General features: G+C 41.8%; 1 protein-coding gene across 1 annotated transcript in view; it reads left to right on the forward strand.

The window, feature by feature from the left end:
- Positions 1–365: 365 nt before the first annotated feature.
- rasef (RAS and EF-hand domain containing) overlaps positions 366–25964 on the forward strand; it is a 59635-nt gene continuing 34036 nt past the window's right edge. Inside the window, exons 1-4 of the mRNA XM_080188856.1 lie at positions 366–677; positions 17335–17481; positions 21865–21955; positions 25625–25720. Coding sequence (XP_080044982.1) covers positions 379–677; positions 17335–17481; positions 21865–21955; positions 25625–25720 — 633 coding nt within the window. The 5' untranslated portion in view covers positions 366–378. The remainder of the gene's footprint in view (positions 678–17334; positions 17482–21864; positions 21956–25624; positions 25721–25964) is intronic.

The raw sequence follows: 25964 nt of genomic DNA on the forward strand, positions 1-25964 counted from the left end.
CCTCCAGCTCTAACAGCTGTTTAACAGTGAGGAGAGGTGGCAGGTAGTGAGGAGTGTCACAGCTCCGGGTATGGGAGCGGCTTCATCCAACACAGCCCACCGAGAGGGAGGGGGCAGGGACAGAGCTCATACTCGGTAACTTTACCTAAACACTCTGGAGTCTAACAGTCAGTTGCTTTGCCTTGCAAATCTGCCCCAAAATGAAAAGGGGAGAGGAGCATGAATGAGAGAGAGAGACTGCCCCCACCCCCAGTCACTGCATCTTTTGCATCAAGGGAGGTGCTGAGAGGGAGGGAACTGATCTGGTTGGATTTTCTCTCTAGATTTTGTTCTCCCCATCCCCCTTCCCTCCCCTCCTCCCCTCCTCCCCATTTCCGGATGGAAAAAGAGGAGGTGAAACTGCGCGCCCTCTTCCACGCCTGTGATATTAACCATTCCGGACGGATTGAGTATGATGAATTCTCCACAGTGTGCCGGGAACTACAAGTACAGGAGGGACAGATCGCCGCGATCTTTCACAAACTAGACTCGGACAGGGACGGCTCTGTCAACTTCCGCGAGTTCGCCCAAGGATTTCGACAAGTCTCCGAAATGATCAACTTCGAGGCTCCGGATGCGGAGCCGGACTGGGAGGAATTCCAGCAGAGAGTGGGCGAGCAAGCCAGGTTCATCCCGAGGTGAATTCCAATTTACAACCCAGACTCTAACTGACGGCAAGAGCTGTGTTTCAGTGTGTTGTGGGATGTATAGTGTGTGTTTTGTGGTGTTGTGAGGGAAAGTGCAGTCCAGGGGCTGAGTTGCCGGTGCTGCGGGGCTCCAGGTAGCTGAGCCGGGCTGACAGGAGTCAGTCAGTCCCGCTCGGAGCCGCGCCATTTCCTGGGCTTCAGTGTGTGTTTGGCTGAATCCTCTGACCATTTTTCTCTGCCTCACTAACTCCCACTGAGCAGGGACTCAGTCACATGCCGACTTTAAACAGATTTGAGCAAATCAGCAGGTGAACAACATCCGCTTTGTTGATATTTTCTCTCCATGTGGGCAGGCTGCAGCTGTCTGCTTTGAACAAGATCTATTGAAAACTCCAGACTGCCCCAGATGCTGGTGGATTTTTTAATCATATTGTGAAATAGCCAGTCTATTAATGAGGAGATTTTGAGTGAAATTTAATTTAGGTCATTAGTTTGAGTGAAAATCCGGCTTGTGGACAGGAGTGTGTTTGTTCAGTCGCGGCTGTTTCTGTGAACACCACTGTCCAGAAACTGGGCTTTTCTGGTGTTTAGTGCATCTTTTCATCGCCCCTCAAATAATCCAGAATGCCATTCTGCCTTTTCCAGTACATCCCAGGACACTAGTTACACTAGATATATGTCATGAACCGAATTCAGACACGTTCAGAATATTAGTAGAATGGACATCAAAACCTACAATTAAATATTTTCGGCCGCTGAGCGGATTGTTTGTACACCTCAGCGGGAGGTCTTGGTATCATAAAATACAGGTACAGAATTACTACAGAAATAAAAACAAATTACTGCAGGTGTTGAAATCTGAAACAAAGACGAATAATGCTGGAAAACCTCAGCAGGTCTGACAGCATCTGTGGAGAGAGAATAGAGCTAACGTTTCGAATCTGGAATGACACAAATAGGAAGATATGAATCATAGAATTCCTATGGTGCAGAAGGAGGCCATACAGGCCATCGAGTCTGTACCAACCACAATTCCTATCCCTGTAACTCTACATATTTTCCCTTCTAATCTCCTGACGCTAAGGGACAATTTAGCATGGCCAGTGCACCTAATCTGCACAGTTTTAGATTGTGGGAGGAAACCAGAGCACCTGGAGAAAACCATGCAGACGGGGAGAAAGTGCAAACTGCATGCAGACAGTTACCCTAGGCCAGAATTGAACTCGGGTCCCTGGTGTTGTGAGGTAGCAGTGCTAACCATTGTGCGCCCTTGAAACATTGACTCTATTCCCTCCTCAGATACTGTCAGGCCTGCTGAGATTTTCCAGCATTTTCCGTTTGCGATCTTAGTACAGCTCGGTGTGAGAACTGCCACCTGACTTCAACAGGAGAGAAGCTACTATGAGTACAGGGAAGAGATTAGTTAGGGCAATACTGTACATCAAAATGAGAAAACTTCACTATAGAAACATTCCTCCAGTCCAAAAGACATTCATTATCCACTACTCTAAACTCCAGCTTCCAGCTTTTCACTTGCCCCCAGGTTTGTACACTTAATTAGAGCATTGAGTGGTGGATATATTACATCAGCCTTCATAAAAAAAGTGTAAAGATAAACCCAGTGAATTACAGGCCAGTCAGGTTAAGCTGTAATTTGGGTTGAAATTAATTGTCACTTGGGCATATGCAGGCTAATTAAGGGAAGTCAGCATTGCTTTATTAAGGGCAAATCGTGTTTGACTAACTTGCTGGACTCTTTGGTAAGGCAGTAGAGAAGGTAAATGTAGGTAATGCTGTTGATGTGATGTACAGGACTTCCAAAAGGCATTTGATAAAGACCTGCATGACAGACTTGTGAGCAAAGCTAAAGTTCATGCAATAAAGGGGAGTGTAGCAACACAAATACAAAATTGGCTGAGAGCCAGGAAACAGTAGTGGTTAATGAATCTTTTGGACTGGAGGAATGTTTCTACAGTGAAGTTCTCCAAGGGTTGGAGAAGAAATCACATGAATGGTTTCTGCATAAGGGGGGGCAGCACGTTGGCATAGTGGTTAGCACTGCTGCCTCACAGCACCAGGGACCTGGTTCGATTGTTGGCTTGGGTCACTGTCTGTGCAGAGTCTGCACATTCTCCCCATGTCTGTGTGAGTTTCCTCTGGATGCTTCAGTTTCCTCCCACAGTCCGAAAGACGTGCTGGTTAGATGCATTGGCCATGCTAAATTCTCCCTCAGTGTACCCAAACAGGCGCTGGAGTGTGGTGAATAGGGGATTTTCATAGTAATTTCATTGCCGTGTTAATGTAAGCCTACTTGTAACACCAATGAATAAACTTTAAACTTCAGTTACGTAGAAAGATTGCAGAAATTACAACTGTTTTTCCTTGGAGAAGGGAAAACTGAGATGAGATGTGATAGAGGTTTTCAATATCGTGAGGGATTAGGCAGAATAGATAGGGAGAAACTGCTCACATTGGTGGAAGGATCAAGAATCAGAGGGCACAGACTTAAGGTAATTGAAAAAATAAACAATTGGAGCATGAAAACCTTTTCACTCAGTGAGTGGTTAGGGTCTAGAATGCTTTACTTGAGAGTGTGGTACAGGCAGGTTCAGTCGAGGCTTTCACAAGGAAATTGGATTATTGTCTGAAAAGCAAGAGTTTGCAAGAATTGTCAGGGAATGGCACTATTTCAATTGCTCCTTCAGAGAGCCAGCATGGATATGAGGGACCAAATGGGCTCCTGTGCTGTAACTTTTCTGTGATAGGGATGAATGTTTTGTGAGGTAGAATGTCATTTATGTGGGGGAGGCCTGACAGAACCAAGTGCCTCTCAGGCACCTAAGTGGTTACTGTCAGGCCTGCTCCTTGAATGAAGTCCCTAATGATGGAAATCCCACCCGCCAAGAGCTGCTGGCTAATCAGACTGGTAGCTACTCATTACTGTTAGTCATGGCGCTGGCAGCGCTGCATGCACTAGATGCCCAGGAATGTCTTGTGACCCCAGACCAAAGGTGAGTGAGGGTGGGATAGGGTCCTGAGGCAGGGCTTTTCGGGACTGTGGGGCAGGAGATTTGGAAGGTAAGACATCAAGATGACTTTTAGTGGCTTCTTATTTCAGATGGCAGGACCTGTGATCAGGACATGGGAAATCTATTCGGCTCCCGTTAAATCCAAAGATGTGCAGATTAGGTGGATTGGCCATGCTAAATTGCCCCTTAGTGTCAGGGGATTAGCGGGATAAATGTGTGGGGTTATGGAAGTAGGGCCTGGGTGGGATTGTGGCCGGTATAGACTGTATGGGCTGAATGGCCTCCTTCTGTACTGTAGGAATTTTATGACTCTCTAAATCTCTGAGGCACCACTAAATTGTAGTGGCCTCTGGAATAATCCATCAAATCCCTACAGTGCAGAAGGAGGCCATTTGGCCTATCTGCTACCTTACCAAAAGAGTCCAGCAAGTTAGTCAAACACGATTTGCCCTTAATAAAGCGATGCTGACTTCCCTTAATTAGCCTGCATATGCCCAAGTGACAATTAATTTCAACCCAAATTACAGCTTAACCTGACTGGCCTGTAATTCACTGGGTTTATCTTTACACTTTTTTTATGAAGGCTGATGTAATATATCCACCACTCAATGCTCTAGTTAAGTGTACAAACCTGGGGGCAAGTGAAAAGCTGGAAGCTGGAGTTTAGAGTAGTGGTTAATGAATGTCTTTTGTACTGGAGGAATGTTTCTATAGTGAAGTTTTCTAATTTTGATGTACAGTATTGGCCCTCTGAAAATGCACTCAAATTAGCGGCACTTTCCCACCCTATCCCCATAACTCACACATCGATCATGACCAATCCACTTAACCTGCACATCTTTCTGACCATAGGAAGAAACCGCAAGAAACCCATGCAGACACGTGGAGAATGTGCAAACTCCACACAGACAGTCATCCAAGGCCGGAATTGAACTCAGGTTCTTGGTGCTGTGAGGCAGCAGTGATAACCAGAGTGCTATTGTGCTAAATTGACATTGCTCCCAGCCAGGAAACCGTTCTGATTTACTTGGTGAGGTTCTCCTGACACTGGGAGATACAATGTGGAGCCTCTCTGGCAAATAAGCAGGCCCGGCTAACATAGTTCCCATCGGGCTGGGTTGCCCAGTGTCTCGGAGTTTATGGAATTGCTATGTCTTGTTGTTCCTTTTTACATAAATATGTTGAAGGAAATACTCCAATACTTTTGCACCATTTGTGTAGTTAATGCAAAGAAAGGTGGCATAAAACCGATGGAAGATAAAATAATGATGCAAATTATTTAAGGGAATACATTTAATGTATCACATGTTTGTATATAAAAGCAGTACACCAATGATTAGTTTTTTTGTTAGCTATGTGGAAAAAGAAAGATAAGCAAATGGCCAATAATTAATGTAGTTTAAAATCATGGTCCAAACTGAACTTCCAGAAGATTGGAAAACTCCTGTGGAAATTCTGCCCCCAGTGTCCCTGGTGCCTTCAGTAGATAAACGTTTACTACACGTTGTGCTATATTCAAACTAATGCTACCTTTTACTTCCTGCCAAGGGCCACTCAAGGTCAGCTAAGTCACTTCAGAATATATTTTCCTGCTTGTTAAAGATAATGAACTTTCCATCATTATTTCAGTAGTTTGTCACTTATGAATCAAATGTTTGCTGGAGTTGTGCATCTTTTGAAAAATTTTTTCCTGGTCTATTACTATTCATCTGAAATAAAGTTGTGTTCTTATTTACAATAACCTACACTGCTAGTTAATTCTTAGTTAGACAAAAACTTTCATTCAGTTGTCTGGGATGTTGAAATGACACCACTGGCTGACAAATTTTCAATGTAAAGTTCAAAGACTGGTATGGATATCCTCAATGATAAAGTTCTTTAAAGAAAGATTGATCATTTTGGACAGTTAGCGACTTCTGATATTCATTAATGGTGTTCTCCTGCTCCAGTTGAATTGTGCATGTTGGTGAGTGTGGACAAAGAGAATTTCAGTTACGTAATTAATACAACAGTGGATGCTGTGAGAAGTTACTCCTGTGATGACATCTACTGGCAACTGGAAGTTCTCAACAGCATAAAGGTTCCCCTTGCTGCCATTCATGTGAATGCCTGGTACAGAACTTAACAAATTAATTGGCACAGCTCCGACATAACCTCCTTTCAATCCTAAATCTCATTTACACAGTTTCTATCACTGTACTTCAGCATTGTTGGTTCTGCAACAACACCGTGGTTTAAAACTGGCTTATCCTGCAGCAGTCACACCAATGCAATATAACTGGCAATGACCTCTGCACACGTTCCACAGAATGAGGTGGTGTAGTATGATGGTTATGCTATTGGAATATGAATTCAAATACCACAATGGCAATTTGGGAATTTAAACTCAATTATTCAAATACATTTGGAATGAAAGAAGCTGCTATTAATAATTGTTACACAATTGGATTATTGTAAAATAAGTCTGCGGGAAGGCAGAGGGACATCTGATAAGTTGGAGGCTTTCAAAAGTGTGTTAACCAGGGTTCAGGATAAGCACATTCCTCTTAGAGTGAAGGGCAAAGCTGGCAGAAGTAGGAAACCCTGGACGATTCAGGATATTGAAACCCTAGTCAAGAAAAAGGAGGAGGCACATGACATGCATAGGGAGCTGGGATCAAGTGAATCCCTTGGAGTACAGCGGGTGTAGGAGTAGAGTTAAGAGAGAAATCAGAAGGGCAAAAAGGGGACATAAGATAGTTTTGGCAGATAAGGCAAAGGAGAATTCATAGAGCTTCTACATATACATAAAGGGCAAAAGAGTAACAAGGGAGGGAGTAGAGCCTCTTAAAGATCAACAAGGTCATCTGTGTGTGGATCCGCAAGAGATGGGTGAGATCCTAAATGAATATTTTTCATCATATTTATTGTTGAGAAAAGCATGGATCTTAGGGAACTTGGGGAAATAAATAGTGATGTCTTGAGGAAAGTGCATCTTACAGAGAAAGAGATGCTGGAAGTCTTAAAGCGCATCAAGGTAGATAAATCCCCGGGACTGATGAAGTGTATCCCAGAACATTGTGGGAGGCTAGGGAGGAAATTGCGGGTCCCCTAGCCGAGATATTTGAATCATCAATAGTCACGGGTGAGATATCTGAAGATTGGATTGTGACAAATGTGCCTTTGTTTAAAAAAGGTTGCAAGTAAAAAGCCTGGGAACGACAGGTCAGTGAGCCTCATGTTTATGGTGGGTAAGTTGTTGGAAGGTATTTTGAAAGACAGGATCTAAGGCATTTAGAGATGCAAAGAATGGTTAGGGACAATCAGCATGGCTTTGTGAGTGGAAAATCACGTCTCACAAATTTGACTGAGTTTTTTGAAGGGGTAACCAGGAAAGTAGATGAGGCAATGTAGTTGATGTTGTCTACGTGGACTTTAACATGGCCTTTGACAAGGCATGACGTGGTAGATTGTTGCATAAGATTAAATCTCACGGGATCCAGGATGTGGTATGTAAATGGATACAAAATTTGCTCGTTGATAGAAGCCTTGACAAGTGGTTGTAGAGGGTTGTTTTTCAAACTGGAGGCCTGTGACCAGTGGTGTGCCTCAGTGATCAATGCTGGGTCCACTGTTATTTGTCATTTATATTAATGATTTGGATGAGAATATAGGAGGCAGATGACACCAAAATTGGTGGCATAGTGGACAGTGAAGAGAGTTACCTTCGTTTGCATCAGGATCTTGATCAATTGGGCCAGTGGGCTGACGAATGGCAGATGGAATTTAATTTAGATCATTGCAAGGTGATGCATTTTGGTAGATTGAACCAGGGCAGGACTTACTCAGTTAATGGTAGGGCACTGGGGAGAGATACAGAACAGAGATCCAGGGATACATGCTCATAGCATCTTGAAAGTGGAGTCACAGGTGGACAGAGTGGTGAAGAAGGCATTCAGCATGTTTGGTTTCACTGTTCCGAACATTGAATACAGGAGTTGGGACGTCTAGTGCAAGTTGTACAAGACGTTGGTAAGGCCACAGTTGGAATACTGTGTACAGTTCTGGTCACCCTATTATAGGAAGAGTGCAGAAAAGAATTATTGAGATGCTACTGAGATTTGGTGGTTTGAGTTATGAGCAGAAGCTGGATAGACTGGGACTTTATTCTCTGCAGCATAAAAGGCTGAGGGGTGATCTTATAGAGGTCTATAAAATAATGAGGGGCACAGATCAGCTAGATAGTCAATACCTTTTCCCAAAGGTAAGGGAGTCTAAAACTTGAGGACATAGGTTTAAGGTGAGAGGGGAGAGATGCAAAAATATCCAGAGGGGCAATTTTTTCACGCAGAGGGTGGTGAGTGTCTGGAACAAGCTACCAGAAGTAGTAGTAGAGGTGGGTACAATTTTGTCTTTTAAAAAGCATTTAGACAGTTACGTGGGGAAGATGGGTACAGAAGGATATGGGCCAAATGCAGACAATTGGGATTAGCTTAGGGGTTTCAAAAAAAAGGCGGCATTGACAAGTTGGGCTGAAGGGCCTGTTTCCACGCTATAAATCTCTATGACACTATAACCCCATTGAGTTTGCTATCCTCCTTTAGGGAGGGAAATCTATTGTCTTTACCATTGTTCTCTCTAACTTAATTTTTGGAGTGTGTGGGTTATTTATTTAAGGTGACTTGTGTGCAGCCAGGGTGGAGACTTTTGCGCTGCTGTACAGTTTACAGAGGTTCTTGGATCATTGGGTGGCATAGTGGTTAGCACTGCTACTTCACCCTGCCAGGGACCCGGCCTTGGATTGAACTCTACTATCTGTGTGGAGTTTGCATGTTCTCCCTGTGTCGGTGTGGGTTTCCTCTGGATGCTCCAGTTTGCTCCCACAGTCCAAAGACATGCAGGTTAGGTGGAGTGGCCATGCTAAATTGTCCCTTAGCATCAGGGGGACAAGCAGGGAGTTATGGGGATAGGATCTGAGTGGGATTGTTGTCAGTGCAGGCTTGATGGGCTGAACGACCTCCTTTTGCACTGTAGGGATTCTATGATTCTACCTGCTCTGGCCTATATGTGACTCCAGATACATAGCAATATCTTTCATTTTCAACTGCCCTCTGAAATGGTATAACAACCACTCAGTTGTATTCAAGAAAGTGCGTCATCATCACCTTCTCATGGGTGATTTAGGAATGGGCAATAAATGCTGGCTTTGCCAGTGATTCTCTTGTCCTGTGAATGAATCAGCAATAATATAATCCATTGCACCATTTATTTGTGCAGTGCCATATCAACACATGCAATCCTTATACTCCATTCTTACAGTTAACCTGACAGGGGAACAAAAAAACCCTTCCATTAATATACCCTACAAAGGAAAACTGTTTGCACCTCCCAGCTGTTCAACAAATTCTCCACAGCCATTTTAGAAAATTCCCCCCACAATCAATACAACAAAAACTAGTTAAATAATGAAATATAATGAACTATTGCCTTTCATTCTCAGATTAGTCACATATCATTAAACTTTACATAAAGGGAGACATTTGGAAGGATGTTTTCAAGCCCACTGGATCAACTGGGAGTGACAGATCTTGAAAACTGGGGTGCATCTGTCTCCACGCCTCTAAAAGAGCCTGTTCAAATTCTCCTTCTATGTACATTAAAGGCAGATGTAATTTCCAACTCACTAAATTTTGAGATAGTCATTGAGCCCAAGTAATCAAGTGCATCTGGGTGCAGGCCCGAGAAGGTCTCCCCTACAGCACAACATTTGGAAATAACAGACTTTGCTGAAAACAATTACTTGCAAACCTGTTGAAAATTACTTAAAGCTTTGCTGTGCAGAGTTAAGTATTAATGATGGACTGCCAACTTTGACGGCCTGATTGCACCGAGAACCTGTTCATTATGGTGTCACATTTCTGAATCTATAATTTGCTGAAGGATTGTACGGTTTGAAGATCATTGTGAGTTTTCATATCAGTTTTTTAAAATGTTATTGATTTGTATTCACATGTATTTTGTGAAGCCATTGTATGTTTTTATTGCACCTAGCTTGCAAAAGGGGCACATTGAGAAATCCTAATTTGTTCCCATTACAAACACAATCATGGCAAGAATGTGGGTCCAAGTTGTTTTGGGATCTGGGGTGAGTGGGGGTTCTTGTTGGGGTTGTTGTCCTTCATGGTCAGTAACCTGTACTGGGGTCATTTTGTTCTGAGTGAGTCTCAGTTTTGTGGTGATTGTTTATAGACTTTAAGATAGAAAATGCCCATCAGCTGTTGTTTTGATTAATGGGTGCTAAAGTAAAGAAATAATAATGGAAAGAAACTTTTGATTGTCAAACAGGAAATTACATCTGAAAATGACCTGACTGACCTTCAACCATAAGTGGTTCCAGGTGGGAAATGACAATAGCACACAAGTAAGTCTATACATAGCATTGGACTTCCCTACAAAAAAGGCACTGAGGCATACTCAGTGGAAAGAGCCACTGTAGCTTGTATGCACATGACATAATTCTCCATCTTTAGTGCTCCTGACACAGAAATGAGCTTGAGTGCAGAACAGGATTAGGCAAGGGAGTGATTTTTAAATTGCCTGTAAGCGGCCTACTGCAGCCTAAAGGGACCTGTGAATTTGTTAGAAAATTACATTTTACACTTGACTAATTTTAAATGCTCTAAGTGATGACGTGGAGGCAGGAGGATTACTTGTGCGGTACCAGAAGATTAACAACTATGGTTTGAATGATGCTTAGAATTTTCTTATGGACAGACTGTGGCCGAGGGTCTGTGTGAGTCTGTTTGGCTTCTGTATGTGGCCACAAGACATTTGTTGACTGTTGTCCATGCACGGAGTCATCATGTTCTGCTGAATTTCATCCGTATAGTCTTTTTTCTGTCAGTATGACTGAAGTGATTGCACGCAACATTGACTGTGTGCTCCATCTAGGTCCAAAATGTAAATATTTCTTTTGTTTTTACCATTTAAAATTGATTGTTTATTTATAGATTAATAAAACTTTTTCTATAACTCATTATGAAATATTCAGTATGTATTCAATGCATTTCGTCTTACTCATGGGATCATGGTTAGTGAAGCAGTCTAATTTCAATCTTGTAGCCCACTGAAATGAAGGGCCACTCATGCGGTTCACCCATTAATCTGGGTTGCCCATCACTGCTCTACACTCTTCAAAGACAAATAGCCCACTCCCAAAGGGAGTTTGAAACTCGGGAAATGATGATTTCTCAGAAATTGCCATTGTAGCTGTTAGATTAGTAATTCACTGTTAAATATTTTAAATTAATTTTCTTAATGATTTTGGTTTTGTAAATTACTGAACTACTTAAAGACACAATACAAAACTGTTTTAGAAACAGAAAATAGCAAGATAAGGCCATTTGGCCCTTCGAGCCTGCCCCACCATTCAGTACGATCATGGCTGATATGAAATAAAATGTGACACCAAACAGGGGATAAGTAGATATTAAGTCAGATCTCTAAACATTTGGTCAAGGAAGTGGGTTTTATGGAGTATCTCAAAGAAGGGAAGCGAGGTAGAGATATAGGAAGGGTTTCCACAGTTAAGAGCTTGGGCAATTGAAGATGCATCCACCATTTTTGGAGCAATTAAAATTGTGAATATTCAAGAGGCCAGAATTAGAGGAGCACATATCTTGGTGGGGTGTCATGCTGGAAGAGATCCCAGAGATAGGGAGAAGTGAGCCCATGGAGCAATTTGAAAACAAGGATGAGAATTTTAAAATCAAGATGTTGCTTTACCGGCTGCCATTATGTCAATGAGCACTCGGTGATCGGTGAATGAGATTGATGTGATTCAAGGTACAGCCAGCAGATTGTCGGGTGACAATCAAGTTTATGGAGGGTAGAATGTGGAAGGCAAACCAGGAGCATGTTGAAAATTTCAGTCAAGAAGTGAAAGCGGTATGAATGAGAATTACAGCAGCTGATCAGCTGAGACAGTGTGAAGTTAATTCATGTTACAGAAGTGGAAATAGGTGGTCTTAGTGATGGTGCAAATATTAGGGGAGAACCTCACCTTAGAGTCAGAAATGGACAAACTGATTTAATCTCTGACTGTTGTCAGAAAGAAGTTTGGATGCAACAGCGAGGGAACAGTGTTCAGATGGGGACTGAAAACATTGACCTGAATTTTCTGGCTGTTCTTGCTGGCGGGATCCTTTGAGGGTGAACCCTTGCTCCGTGTTTTTTGGTGGCAGGAGAATGCATAGAATGGGAAACACCGTTGACAGCAGCAGGATCAGAAGATCCCACCACTGGCAAATAGTGGGCCCCATTTGCCGCTGCAAACATCTATTAGCTTCAGTCTTCCAGATATTTGATTGAAAAACGTTTCTGCTCATTGGAAGTTAGATAAGCCATTTGATAATTTAGCAACAGTGGAGGAATCACAAGAGGTAGTGTTGAGGTAGATCTGTGTGTCATTATTGTACATGAAAATCTCGTATTTGCTTTTGGATGCCGAGAAGCAGCATATAAATGAGAATGGGGCCAAGGATGGATGCTTGGGGGACACCAAAGGTCATCGAGGAGGAGCAGGAAGAGATACCATTGCGAATGATACTCAGACTATGATCAAATAGATGAGAATGGAATTAGATGAAAGCAGTCTCACCCAGCCAAATGACAGTGGTGTAGAGGCATTGAGGGGGATGGTGTGGTCAACTGTGTCAAAGGTTGCAGAGAGGCCAAGAATGATGAGGATGTATTTTTGTTACAGACAAATAAGATGTATTTTTGTAACTTTGGTGAGGAACATTTTGGAATCATGGCAAAGCTGGAAACCTAATTGGAGGGATTCAAACATAAAGTTCTCTACCAAATAGGAATGGATTTGGAATGGAATCCCTTAAATTACTTGTATTTTAGTCATAGGAAACATTCTGACACATTAATTGCTGCTGCACATCACAAAGAAACTATTTCACAAGCTCTGATTTGAAAAGCCTTGATAACAGTGAAGTTTTAAACAGAACTCTCCTTCTAATCTGGATCTTAATGTATGAAACATCTCTGAGAGATGTTAAGCTAACTAGCCGGTAGTTTCCTGTTTACTGACTCCTTTTCAATGAAAGAGTTGCATTGACTGTTTTTCAATCCAATTGAAACCTCACTGAATCTGAGGAATTTTAGGTAATTAAAATCAATGCATCAGCCATCTCACTCACCAATTCTTTTAAGACCCTAAGATGAAATCCATCAGGACCCAGGAATTTGTCAGCCCACTGCTTCAACCATTTGCTAAATACCACTTTGCTGGTGCTTGTAATTTTTCTGCGTTCATCCCTACCTTCCAATTCCTGATATACAGCTATTTCTGGGATGTTACTTGTATTCTCTAAAGTGAAGACCAGTTCAATTCATTTGCCATCTCCTTATTTTCCAATTCTTAATTCCCCAGACTCACTCACCATAGGATCAACACTCATTTTGGTAATATTTTTCTTCTTTAAATATCTATAGAAACTCTTACAATCTGTCTTTATATTTCTGGCTAGCTTCACTCTATTATTTTTCCATATTAGTAATCTTTTTGTAATTTTTACTGTTCTTTATATTCTGTCCAATCTTCCGACCGTCACACACCTTTTCACAATTATTTGCCTTCTCTTTGTTTGATACTGTATTTAACTTTCTTAGGTAAGCATGGATAATGGGTCCTCCCCTTGGAATTTTTCTTATTGGAATGGATCTATTCTGTGTATTCTGAAATATCCATTTAAATATCTGCCAATGAACCTGTGTTGACCTATCCTTTAATCTTATTTGCCAGTTCACTTTAGCAAACTCTACTTTCATGTCCTCATAGTGTCCTTAATTAAGTTAAAATTCTCGTCTTTGACCCACTCATCTGTCCCTCAAACCGAATGCAAAATTCTTATGATCACTAATACCTACGCCTTTCCTATGTGATTATCAATTAATCTGGTCACGTTACACAATACCAGGACTAGTGTAGCCTGCTCTCTGGTTGGCTCAGAGCATGCTGTTCTGAGAATCTATCCGAAAAATTCTGTGAACTGTTCATCTAGGGCACCTTTGCCCATCTGATTTTTTTTTTCCATTTCACATATAGATTGAAATACCCCATGAGTACCTTTCTGACATAATATAATTTTTTGTTCAATCATGGGATTCGTTGGCCAGGGCAACATTTACTGCATATTGCTATTTGCCCTTGAAGCAGTCTTTTTGAACTGCTGCAGCCCATGTGGAGTAAATATACCCACAGTGCCCTAATGAGGGAGTTCCATGTTTTTGACCCTGAGACGATGAAGGAACAGTGATTTATTTCCAAGTCAAAATGGTGAGTAGCTTGGAGGGGAACTGCCAGATGGTGGTGTTCCCATGTCTCTGCTGCTTTTTTTTTAGATGGTGGTGGTGGTTGTGGGTTTGTAATGTGCTGTCTAGGGAGCCTTGGTGAACTCCTACAGTGCATCCTGTAGATGGTACAACTATGTATTGCTGGTGGAAGGAATGAATGCTTGTGGATTAATGTCAATTACATGGGTTGCTTTCTCCTAGATAGTATCAAGCCTCTTGAATGTCGTTAGAGGTACGCTTATCTGGACAAGGGAAGAATAATCCATAACACTTCTGATTTGCTTTGTGGGCATGCTTTGGGGAGTGAGGAGGCCAATTACTTGCTGCAGAATTCCTAGCCTCTGACTTGCTTTTGTAGCTACAGTACTTACATGACTCGTACAGTTCAGTTTCTGTGATAAGCCCCCAGGATGTCGATAGTGGGGGAATTCAGCAATGTAACACTATTAAATGTCAAGAAGTGATTAGACCCTCTCTTGTTAGAGATGTTCATTGGCTGGCATTTTTGTGGCATAATTATTCCTGGTCACTTGTCAGCTCAAGCCTGGATATTGTCCAGGTCTTGCTGCGTTTGGACATGGGCTGCTTCAGTATCTGTGGTGTCGCAAATGGTGCTGAACATTATGCAATCATCAGTAAATGTTCCCATTTCTGACCTTATGATGAAAGGAAGGTCATTGACAAAGCAGCTTAAGATGTTTGGGTCAAAGACATTACCCTGAGGAACTCCTGTTGTGATGTCCTGGAGCTGAGATGATTGATCTCCAACCACCACAGCCACTTTCCTTTGTGCGAGGTGTGACTCAACTAACTGTGAGTTTTCCTTTGATTCCCTTTGACTCCAGATTTTCCAGCGCTTCTTGCTGACACACGCAGTCACGTGCAGCCTTGATATCAAGGATAGTGACTCTCATCCCACCTCTGGAATTCAGCTCTTTTTTCCATGTTTGAATCAGGACTGTGGTGAGGTCAGGAGCTGAGTAGCCCTGGCTGAATCCAAACTGAGCATCAGTGGACAGGCTATTGCTATATAAGTTCTGCTTGATAGCGCTGTTGAAACACCTTCCAGCACCTTAATGATGATCAAGAGTAGACTGATGGGATGGTGGTTGACTGGATTTGATTTGTTCCCTTTCTTGTGTAAAGGACATACCTGGGCAATTTTTCACATTCATGGGTAGATGCCAGCACTGTAGCTGTACTGGAACAGTTTAGCTGGGTGTGGGGCAAGTTCTATAGCACAGGTGTTCAGTATTACTACTGGAATATTCCTTCATACTCTGTCTTATTGTGTAGTTATGATTAACGAGTTTGTGCACCACTCCCATAAGTGACTTCTTTGCTTTACCATTTTTCAGCTCATAGCAAAGCGCTACTAAATCCTACTTTCTTGAACTTGGGTCATCCTTGTCTATTATGCTAATACCATCATTACTTAACAGACCTTTCCAAGCTTCCTGTCCTTCCTAAACATCATTCAATCTTCAATATTCAGATCCCAATCTGTGTCAACCCGTGGTCATGTCTGGACTTCTGCTATCTCTCTCGGTTTAATTTTTTAAAAATATTGCAAATATCTACAGAGTGGATAGAACAGAACTGTGTGAATGGCAATCATGTTTCGATATATCTGTTTTCAGGAGGTGCTGGAATTTAGTTTGCAGACACAATCGCTGTCCATGTTCACCTGAAAAATAACAGCTTGAACAAAGTAGAACAACTGCATAGATGCCTACGTTTAAGGGAGCAGGGGAGAAAGAAATACCCAAAAGATCTCCATGAACCCTCTCACATTCTAAAAATATTCCTGACCTTTGAAAATGAAATGAGTTCAGTCAAAATGAGTTCAATGTTACATGAAGAGATACATCTAACTGTTTCATTTTAGCCACTTCTGTTGTGGTGACAATTGATAACTCAAATCTATTAAACCTTTAAAAAAACAATGGCAGACTAACATTGAAGTGAATACATCTAATTGTTTTCAATAGCCTTAAAATCAGTGCATTGACTTTTTAAATTGGATATTTAGGGTCAATTTTGTAAAACTCTGCTTCCAGTTTGTTTGTTGGGAGCACAGATTGGAGAATTGGGTGTTGTGTGCTTGTGCACCATATATGCAGCGCTACCAGCGTTTTGATGATTATTTTAAAGTCAAGACCGTCTGGATTTCTGCGTATTGATCATACTAACTGTTGCTCTCAATTTTAAACTGCGGTCTTGTCAAATGAGCCACCACAACAAAGTTTAATCTCAAGACTGGAAAATGCATATCAAAAGATCATTGAATTGTGAAAAAAAGTTAATTGTTAAGACAATTAATACTGTATTAACATCTATTTTCCCAGTCCAATTTATTTCCTTCATAAATTACCAGTGAACACCTGACTTGAATTCATCTCCATCTGCTGCAGCCCTCCCCACACGGGATCTTTTCATTCCACCACCTTTTTCCGTGCTAGAATGTGTGCTATTGGCTGTATCAGAACTCTGTCCTGCAGAATGTTCAAACAGAGTTGTAAATGCAGTGCTATCCAGCAGCGTAGGTTGTTTCCACTAATCAGTATTTACATTTCCATGATGAGCATGATTATGATTGTAGGTTGTGGAACTCAATCCAACAGAAAGCAACTTGGATCAAAATACACTTGTTCCTTTTACCACTTTCCATCTTATTGATTACAGTTAACCTAATGATATGATTTTATCTGCTAAGTTTAAAGTTTGTGCCAAGGCATGGGTGTTAGGTATTCAGCATGTTTCTTTCAGATGTTGGACTTAAAGTGAGAAATTCCTCAGGAGTTCCATACACACAGAGCAATATGGGTGGCATGGTGGCATAGTGGTTAGCACTGCTATCTCACAGTGCCAGGGACCTAGGTTCAATTCCTGGCTTGGGTCACGTGTGGAGTTTGCACATTCTTCCTGCATCTGTGTGAGTTTCCTCCAGGTGCTCCGGTTTCCTCCCTCAGTCCAAAGATGTACTGGGTAGGTGAATTGGCCCTGCTAAATTCTCCCTCAGTGTACCTGAACAGGTGCTGGAGTGTGGCAACTGGGAGATTTTCACAGTAACTTCATTGCAGTGTTAATGTAAGCCTCCTTGTGACTAATAAGTAAAAAACTTTTTAAAAAAATGTGAAGCGATTCCCAAATGCTGCTGGAATGACTGGAAGTGCCAGAATACAGATAACAGTCTCAAGATCACCATCTTACAGTGTTTCATGGTATCTGGTTGTTATGCCTCATCTCTCGTTTCTTGTGTTTGCAAACAGACCAGCACAGGCAGCTGCCCTTTACCAGAACCTGAAAATAGCAGAACCCAGGCTAATTCGTCAATATGAATCTGTGATCGTGAATTTTATTCACGATATTACATTGCAGAATGCAGAGTTGGAAAAACTAGCCCACACTGTGAAAAGGTAAGAATAATTTAGAATTATTTATGGGGTAGACTTTCCTCTATTTTGAATGAACCTAAGTAGGAGGTGTATATAGATGAAAAGCAGGCTGGAAGAATTGCCTGTCCGTAACAGAGTTTTTCTGGTTTTCAACCTATTCGTTTGAATAGTTGGAAAATCGGGCAGTATCCATCATAGAAACATAAAGAATGGAAGGAGATGGAAGCCATTTGGCCAGATTGAAATTCCCTCCCTAAATCCTTCAATGTCTTGTTCCTCCCTAAAACCTACTTAACCTACTTTGGTTATCTGTCCTAACATCTCCTTGATATCTGGGATTGGTAAGTATATTTTTTTTCTCTGTGCCTCTTGAGAGCCTTGACATTTTGTTTAACATTAGAGGTGCTAAGTGCTGTACAAATGTAAGTTGTTGTTGTTGACCTAAATGGACTGGCTGGGCTTCAACTTAATGCCTTTGCTGAAACGCAGCATCACTGAAAATGCTGCACTCCCATCAGCTGGACAAAGCTGCCAGATAATGTGCATGAGCGCCTATAATGGGCCTCATATCCCTAATCTGATTTAGAGGCTAGAGTCTGCTGAGTTAAACTGGCAGTTTTACTTGGAAACTGTGCTCAAAAGGAGCATGGAACAGGTAATTGGTACTGCAGTGTTCTGCCACTACCTTGATTTGTTAAAGAATGATTCCCTGCTAAGGAGTGTGGGATTAGTGAATATATCCATTAGTCATTTTAAACATGATCCCCCTTTCTTCAATCTCCATATAATTTACCCCACCCAGCGACTTGCCACGGAATACTTCTGATCTTACATTAGAACTGTCACTAAGGGAGGCCCAGAGTTGGTCCAAGATGGTTTGCCATCACTTTTCACTTTCTATTTCTGGGATAGTAGTGGACCTTGGTTAGTTTCTTCTTACCATGACATTGCTGAGAGTTGGATACCATTTGCAAAGCATCTCAAATACAAATTCACACTTACCTATTTTATAGTGAAACACATGATAACTTAACACCCTCAGAGTGTTTCAGTTTAAAGAAAATGTAACACATAATCTGTCACATGTATTTTTGTTTGGAATACACAACTCTTCCAGTTATGAAATAAAGAAACAAAATAATCACAATGTCCCTGAAATGGCTCCAGTAAAATCACATCTTGTGATAAACAATGCTTGGTTATATTTTTGTCTGTTTGGTGTGTCCCATTTTTATAAATGAAAAGCATTATTAAATGTAATTTTACTCCTGTGCACAACACATGGTGTTACATCATAGCTAATGTTACGGTTTGGTAGGGAAAACTATTAATGATTGCACTGTATGTCCTGTGGGTCTTGTGTGTCAGAATTGAAATGATAGTATTATGAAAACATTAAGCAGGCCTCTCTGTTTACAGGAATTTGATCATGCTACTTTTTGTCTCTATTATATTCAACCGAGTTTAACAAATAGAAGAAACCTTTGTTTCAGCTGCATTTAATGCCATCAACATAATTGATATTGATCTGTGCTATTTGTATTCGAAATAACTGGCAGTTCCGGAAGTTTTTCATTTCTGTCATATAAGAAATAACAGAGCAATTGATGTTTAATGCCTGCCTTTAACAAAATTGAATAATTTGATTCCACTATTTGGTGACATTATGTTAATGCAAGTTCCCTTTTCTTCAGCAAATTTGAACAGCTTTTTTATGAGCTTGTTTTCAAAATGTGATTGCAAGCTTCCCATCATTAATTAGCAAATGAGCTATTCGCTGGCACTTGATTGCATTATTTGGTGAATTAGTCTGTGAAAAATAGCTACTATATACTGATTGTTTTGAGTCCCGTGGGTAGTACTGGAAAATGCAGTGACCATAAGACGTAGAGGTCTCACAACACCAGGTTAAAGTCCAAGTTTATTTAGTAGCACAAATTTACGGAATGCTGCCCCTTCATCAAGTGAGTGGTGAGTTGGGTTCATAAACATTGCATATATGATCCCACCGATTAATTATACTAATGGATGCTGCCAGACCTGGGTTTTTCCAGCACTTTGTTTTATTTCAGATCTCCAGGATCTGCAGTATTTTGCTGTTATTTTAACATCTGGTTTTGGATAGACAAATGGTCTGTTTCTGACCATGCAACAGCATTGAAACAGTGAACAGCCTCTCCAAAATCATAAATTCTTCTTTGACTGTGACAATTGTGCATTTTCACTCTTTGTCTTTCTCAGCTTCTCTGCTTCTTTCAGAGTAAATCAAACTATCATCCAATGCCTCTTCTCCATTGTCCAATTCAATGTGACTGCTCATGTTTGGTTCCAAGATTAGCCAGAGGATCTCTAGCAATATCTGCTCCTTCCAGTCCTGGATAGTACGTCAGAAATGTTGCAAGACCTATCCATTTCCTCCTCCTTGTCTAAATGCTGTCTCATGATAATTGTACATAAATATTGTGTTGGATTCCATATGTATTTTCCAACATCCTGTTCTATTTCTCCATCACACTTCCATCAACTGCTTCACTGCCTCTGCATTGTCAGACTGCTTTTATGACTTTTAGTTTGACAGCATTTTCCTCCTGTTAAACATTAGAAGGACCAAAATCATAACCTTTTGCCCCTGCCATAATGTCCATAGGCTTGTCATTGATTCTATCCTTCTCCAGCCACATTCTTGGGTTGAATCAAAATGTTTGCAACACTTGTGTTCTATATGGCCTATATGTTCTCTTCTCTATGATTAGTAAATTTGCAGATGATACAAAAATTTGGGGAGTAGCGGACAGTGAGGAGGATTGTCAGAGGATACAGCAGGATATTAATCCGCTAGAGACCTGGCCAAAAGATGGCAGATGAAATTTAACCCAGACAAATGTGAGGTGATGTGATTTGGAAGGTGATTCAGTAAATGGTAGAGCCCTTAGAAATATTTAGCATGCAGAGGGATCTAGGCACGCAGATGTCCAGTTCCCTGAAGGTGGCAACTCAGGTGGACAAGGTGGTCACAAAGGTGTATGGCATGCTGGCCTTCATCGGTCAAGGCATTGAGTATAGGAATTGGAAAATCATGTTGCAGCTGTACAAGACTTCGGTTAGGCCGCATTTGGAGTATTATATACAACTCTGGTCATCACACTACCGGGAGGATGTTGATGCATTAGAAAAGGTGCAGAAGAGATTTACTAAGATGTTGCCTAGTTTGGAGAATATGAACTATGAAGAAAGGTTGAATAAACTTGGATTGTTTTCATTGGAGTGTTGGAGGATGAGGGGGGAACCTGATAGATAACAAGATTATGACAGGCTTAGAGTGATAGTCAAAGTCTTTTTCCCAGGGTCGAAGGGTCAGTTACTTGGGGGCATAGGTTAAAAGTGAGAAAAAAGAGATGTAAGGGGCAGGTTTTTCACGCAGGGTGGTGAATGCCTGGAATGTGTTGCTGGAAGAAGTGGTGGAAGCAAATTCTATTACAACATTCAAGCGGCATCTGGTTAGACACATGAATAGGCAAGGAATAGAGGGATATGGATCATGTAGCGGCAAGAAAATATTAGATGAGAGAGGCATTTGTGTTGGCACAGACTTGGTGGACCAAAAGATCTGTCCCTGTGCTGAATTGTTCTTTGTTCTTTGACTTTGAATTCAGCTTCTAACCCTATACCCTCTCTATCACAAGATTGTCTTTTTCCATTTCCAAAACATTGCTTACTTCAGCCTTTCTCTAGACTCATTAAATTCTGAAAATGCCATTGAAGCCACTGTTGCTGCTGCTATTCTTGTCCTCTACCACTTCAACACATCCAATGTGTGGATAGGAAATGTCTTAGTGTCCCACACAACAGCTCTGCAGCTCTTGTTAAACTACAGTGATGACCAGTCTCCCTACACCTCCATCTTAAATTCTCATCTGTGTTTAAATCACTTTTTGGCCTCACTTCCGTAAGTTCCTTTAATCCTAGCACTCTTCAGTCCTCCAGCTTGGTTCTTTGGGCATCCCAGCTCCCATTACTCCATTTGAAGCCAGTGGGAACCATCTCAGTTCCTGTGCTTGTCTGCCTTTTTCACATCCATTATCACCCTCGTCAAAACTGATCTTTTCATTACCCAACCTAAAATGTCTCTCTTTGGTTAACGTTCATTTTTTCTGTGATTATTGTCATGGAGTGATGTCATCAATGCTAACCATTTGTAAAATAGACGACATTCGATTTATACTTAACAAGTTAAATCCAAACCAAAGTACGTTGTTACTCATTAAAACTATTGTATTGTGGATATCTGAAAATAGGTGGGTTTTTCCCATTTAATGGACTGTTGTAATGTCCAGACTCTGATGAAGGAGGTGAAGCAGATTGTAGAGTGCCAGGAGCTGTTTTATTGCTACTTGTTTGTTTCAGGGCACAGGATGAGGCTGCACAACAAGTGAGTGAACTAGAGGAAGATATTGATCAGCGAATAAAGATTGCCGTTCATAACTGCCAAAAGGAGGTGAGATTGTAAAGATAATTCCAAGTCAGATTTTACTATGTTTGGTGTGAGTGGAAATCATTTGCCACAGAAATATAACTTCATTCTGCAATGCATTCAAACCCAGAAATTACAGCATGAAAGATGCATTTCAGATCAAGTTACTGGGGGCGATTTTCCCAGCAATGCGGAGACCGTGTAGCGGGCTTCCCACTGGGCGACACAGTCTTTGCGCGCCTCTGGCTGATGGATTTCTGGCGTTGTCAGCTCCGTGCCAGAAATCGACATGGAGCTGAATAAATTGTTCAAATGAAGATTTACATCTGAATAGCAGGCCCGGGACTGACGTCTGTTCCCTCCTGCCAAGTGTGTTTTGCTCTAGTGGGGTTTACGACAGCTCCCCACTAACAGGAGCTGGCCTGACTCACTGGGGTGAAGGCAGACCATGGAGGCCCCCCAGGACATCAGGCTGAGAGGAGGTGCCACCCCCTGTGCATTGCCAGCGTGGCGGTGCCAGCCTGGCCCCCTGGCACTGCGGAAGGAGAAAGTGGCAATGCCTGGGGGCACATTAGCACTGCCCACTGGGCATCGGACAGGGTCAGAGTGGGGCGAGGCTTATAGGGGCAGGGCCTCTTGGGGGGGAGATTAGTAGGGGTTGGGATCCTGCTGCCACTCTGCATTTGGGATTGCAGGCAAAGGGAGGGAGGACAGCATTCAGGGTTGGCTGTGGGCAGGAAGAGGTTGGGGCTAGCCCAGCCTGGTGTGGTCTGGGCACGTCTGGGAGGCCAGTGATCGCGAGGTAGGGGGATTGGAGGGGCAGCAATAAGGGGTCATGGGCTTGGCCAGTGATCGGGCTAATTTGTGCTGATCTTGGCGCTGACAAATCAACTCGAGCCATGGCTTGCTCAGCGCAAAGCTGCTGGCCTCTCCAGCAGGAATAGGCCCTGCTGCCTGATTTTCAGCGTGATTTACGCTGGGGGATTCTGTGATGCACAGAGTGTGGGAGATTCAGTTTGAAAATAATGCTTTAAAAAAACCAGTGGGATTTTCAAAATGATTCTCCCACATTCTGTGCATCAATAGCCATCTTACTCATATAACTGTCTATGGACAATTACATGAGGGTATCGAGGGATATGGGCCAAATACAGACAATTGGGACTAGTTTGTGATTAAAAGTTGGGTGGCATGGACAAGTTGGGCCGAAGGGCCTGTTTTCATGTTGCAAACCTCTATAACTCTGTTTACTCCAGCTTTTATGCAAATTCAGCACTTGTAATGATTTGGGAGAATCCTGGCCATTGTGTTTATCCCATGGGGGAATTCCAGAGCCTAAATTCTTTCCTGTGTTTAGATGTACTATACCTCATTTAGAAGTAATTGATATTGACTCTTGAGAGCTGGAAAATGGAAAACTGTTCCGTTCCCAATTGCTATCATTCTCACCCTTAATGAGCCTGAAATTCAGCACAAAACACACATAGCAACCTCTTCAAAAAGAACACTGTTTACTGCAGTTTGCTTTACCTCAGATATTGCTTTTCCCCAGCATAAGCAAGAATAGAAATGCAGCAATTTTTCTTGAAGTATTTTATACCTGATTTTGATATCCTTTGTGTTATAATTTTCAACAGTAAATAGTGCTGGAAAAAAGGTGGAGCTGATAACATTAAGCATCAAGTACATTGTGATTATTAAATATTTACTTATTTATGACCTTCATCTGGCGTTATTACCTCAAGCCCAAACCTGTGTCCTGACTCCATCTGGAATATTACTAGCATCTTTGGAATATGGGGAGGAACCAGAGCACCCGGAGGAAACCCATGCAGACGGGGAGAATGTGCAAACTCCACACAGACAATGACCCAAGCCGGGAATTGAAAAGGCTGGAAAATCTCAGCAGGTCTGACAGCATCTGTGGAGAGAGAATAGAGCCAATGTTTTGAGTCTGGATGACCCTGCACAAGTTTACTAGATCCAGCAAGCATTCTTTCACTGTGTTACCCATATGTCTGGAATCTAGTAAAGTATGTATGTATCCTGCCATAATAAAGGAGTGTAAACATCCCCCTCCATTAAAGAGAGATATTTTGGCTACTCATAGCTGAAGGGACACCACTCCACAAGCATGCATGAGATAGGGAGGCAGGGTCTCCATGAATTACCCCATAGTCAGTATAGGGATTCAACATGCACTCTCAGAACCTACAGTGCAGAAGGAGGCCATTCAGCCCATCGAGTCTGCACCAACCACAATACCACCCTGGCCCTATCTCCATAACCCCATGTATTTATCCTGCTAATCCCCCCTAACACTAGGGTCAATTTAGCATGGCCAATCAACCTAACCCGCACATCTATGGAGTATGGCAGAAAACTGGAGCACCCAGAGGAAACCCACGCAGACATGGAGAATGTGCAAACTCCACACAGACAGTGACCCAAGTTGGAAATTGAACTTGGGTCCCTGGCACTGTGAGGTAACAGTGCTAACCACTGAGTCACCATGCTTCCTTTTGGTATTGTTCTGCATCACACCCATTAAAACATCTCCTACATTCCAAATAAACTGTTTTCCTGTAAAACTCATACCTTTGTTTCGGCCAGGAGGTTGAACAACAGCCCACTTTATCTATCAGAATCGAAAATATTTTTCATGAAGATGCACATATTTATGTTGATCAGCTTTTGGGTTCAAAATAAACTTTTTGGATCTATTTAGCAGGGAATATGTTACAACGTGTCACCCAGCCATCACAATGTAATCACTATTTAAATAAGGGCAATATTTATATAGTTTTCAGGTCAGTGAGTCAGATTCAATTAAGTTAATTCTAAATAACATTTGTGATATGTAAAGGAGCATATGCGTGGCTTTAACTTGAAACAAATGTCTCTGCACATTTAAAAAAAACACTGGTGCGACCTTACCAGCCGTTCACACTACCTGCAAATGTCTGCAGTCCAGTGCTGTAGGAAGCTTTGCCTCTCCAGAGGCTCATCATCTGCCTTGGACTCAGCACAGTCTTGGTCTCCAGCAATGCTCCCACTGTCAGCAACCTGGAACTGCTCTGCCTCTGCCACCTTCTCATATGAGTGTGATGTCCCCCACCACTGTGCACTACCCCTAGAGGGGATGACCAAATGCCCATTGACATGAGAGTATCTGCGCTGGTGTCCACTACTGAGAGACAGCGTGACATAATTGAATAGTACTAAACAAATAAGTCACATTTAAGCTAAACTGATCACAAGGATTTGGTCTGTGTTTGAAAGTTCTGAAGGATTGTTGGGAACAAATAACAAAAGTGCTGAGTAAAATTGGTGAAGACTTGGTCCGATGTCTTTGAAGCGCTGCTAAGAATTGGGAATGTATTTCAGTAATGGTGAGCAGCAGGGACCTAAAATGAGTCCTTTAATCCTGGTGCTGGAGAGTTTGGATTTACTATTAAGCCTCTGACATTGTTGCTCATGGGTAGCCTCATGTTCATGCCATTTGGGGTGTAATTAATATCTATTCCCTGCTTTGTAGAAAGACACCACCTTCTTTGCTGAAATGCAAATTAGGTGGAAGTGTTAATTGTTGCACATTGTGTAGAACTGGATAATGCTAACACAGGTTTCCACTTCAATGTTTTGAATAGACAGTAGTATTTTGTTATGTTGCATATTTTGCTTTGATTGCAGGAACAAAGAAAAGCTGAGTTTGCTCTCAGTAATCTAAAACATCAATATGATGCTAATGTAAATGAACTCCAGAGAACGGTTGCAAAACTGAAAAAGGTAAGTGTTGTCTCTGAGGTGATGTTAAAATGATGTTTGAGAATGCAGTCTGAAGTGAGTCCTGATTCATTTTGTTTGGAATTGGCATTAATGTTAAAAAATCATTATGCAAAATGAACTTTTTGAAAGGTCATTTGTAAAAGCCAAGTGATTTTCTAGGACCAAGGGCCCACATTTTTATGCTTCCATCCATGTCAAAATGGAGGAGGAAGGACTTTGAAGATGGAAAGTGAGTGCTGATTCT

The sequence above is a fragment of the Carcharhinus amblyrhynchos genome, chromosome 5, assembly GCF_965287045.1.
Source record: "Carcharhinus amblyrhynchos chromosome 5, sCarAmb.v2.hapA, whole genome shotgun sequence".
Classification (NCBI taxonomy): domain Eukaryota; kingdom Metazoa; phylum Chordata; class Chondrichthyes; order Carcharhiniformes; family Carcharhinidae; genus Carcharhinus; species Carcharhinus amblyrhynchos.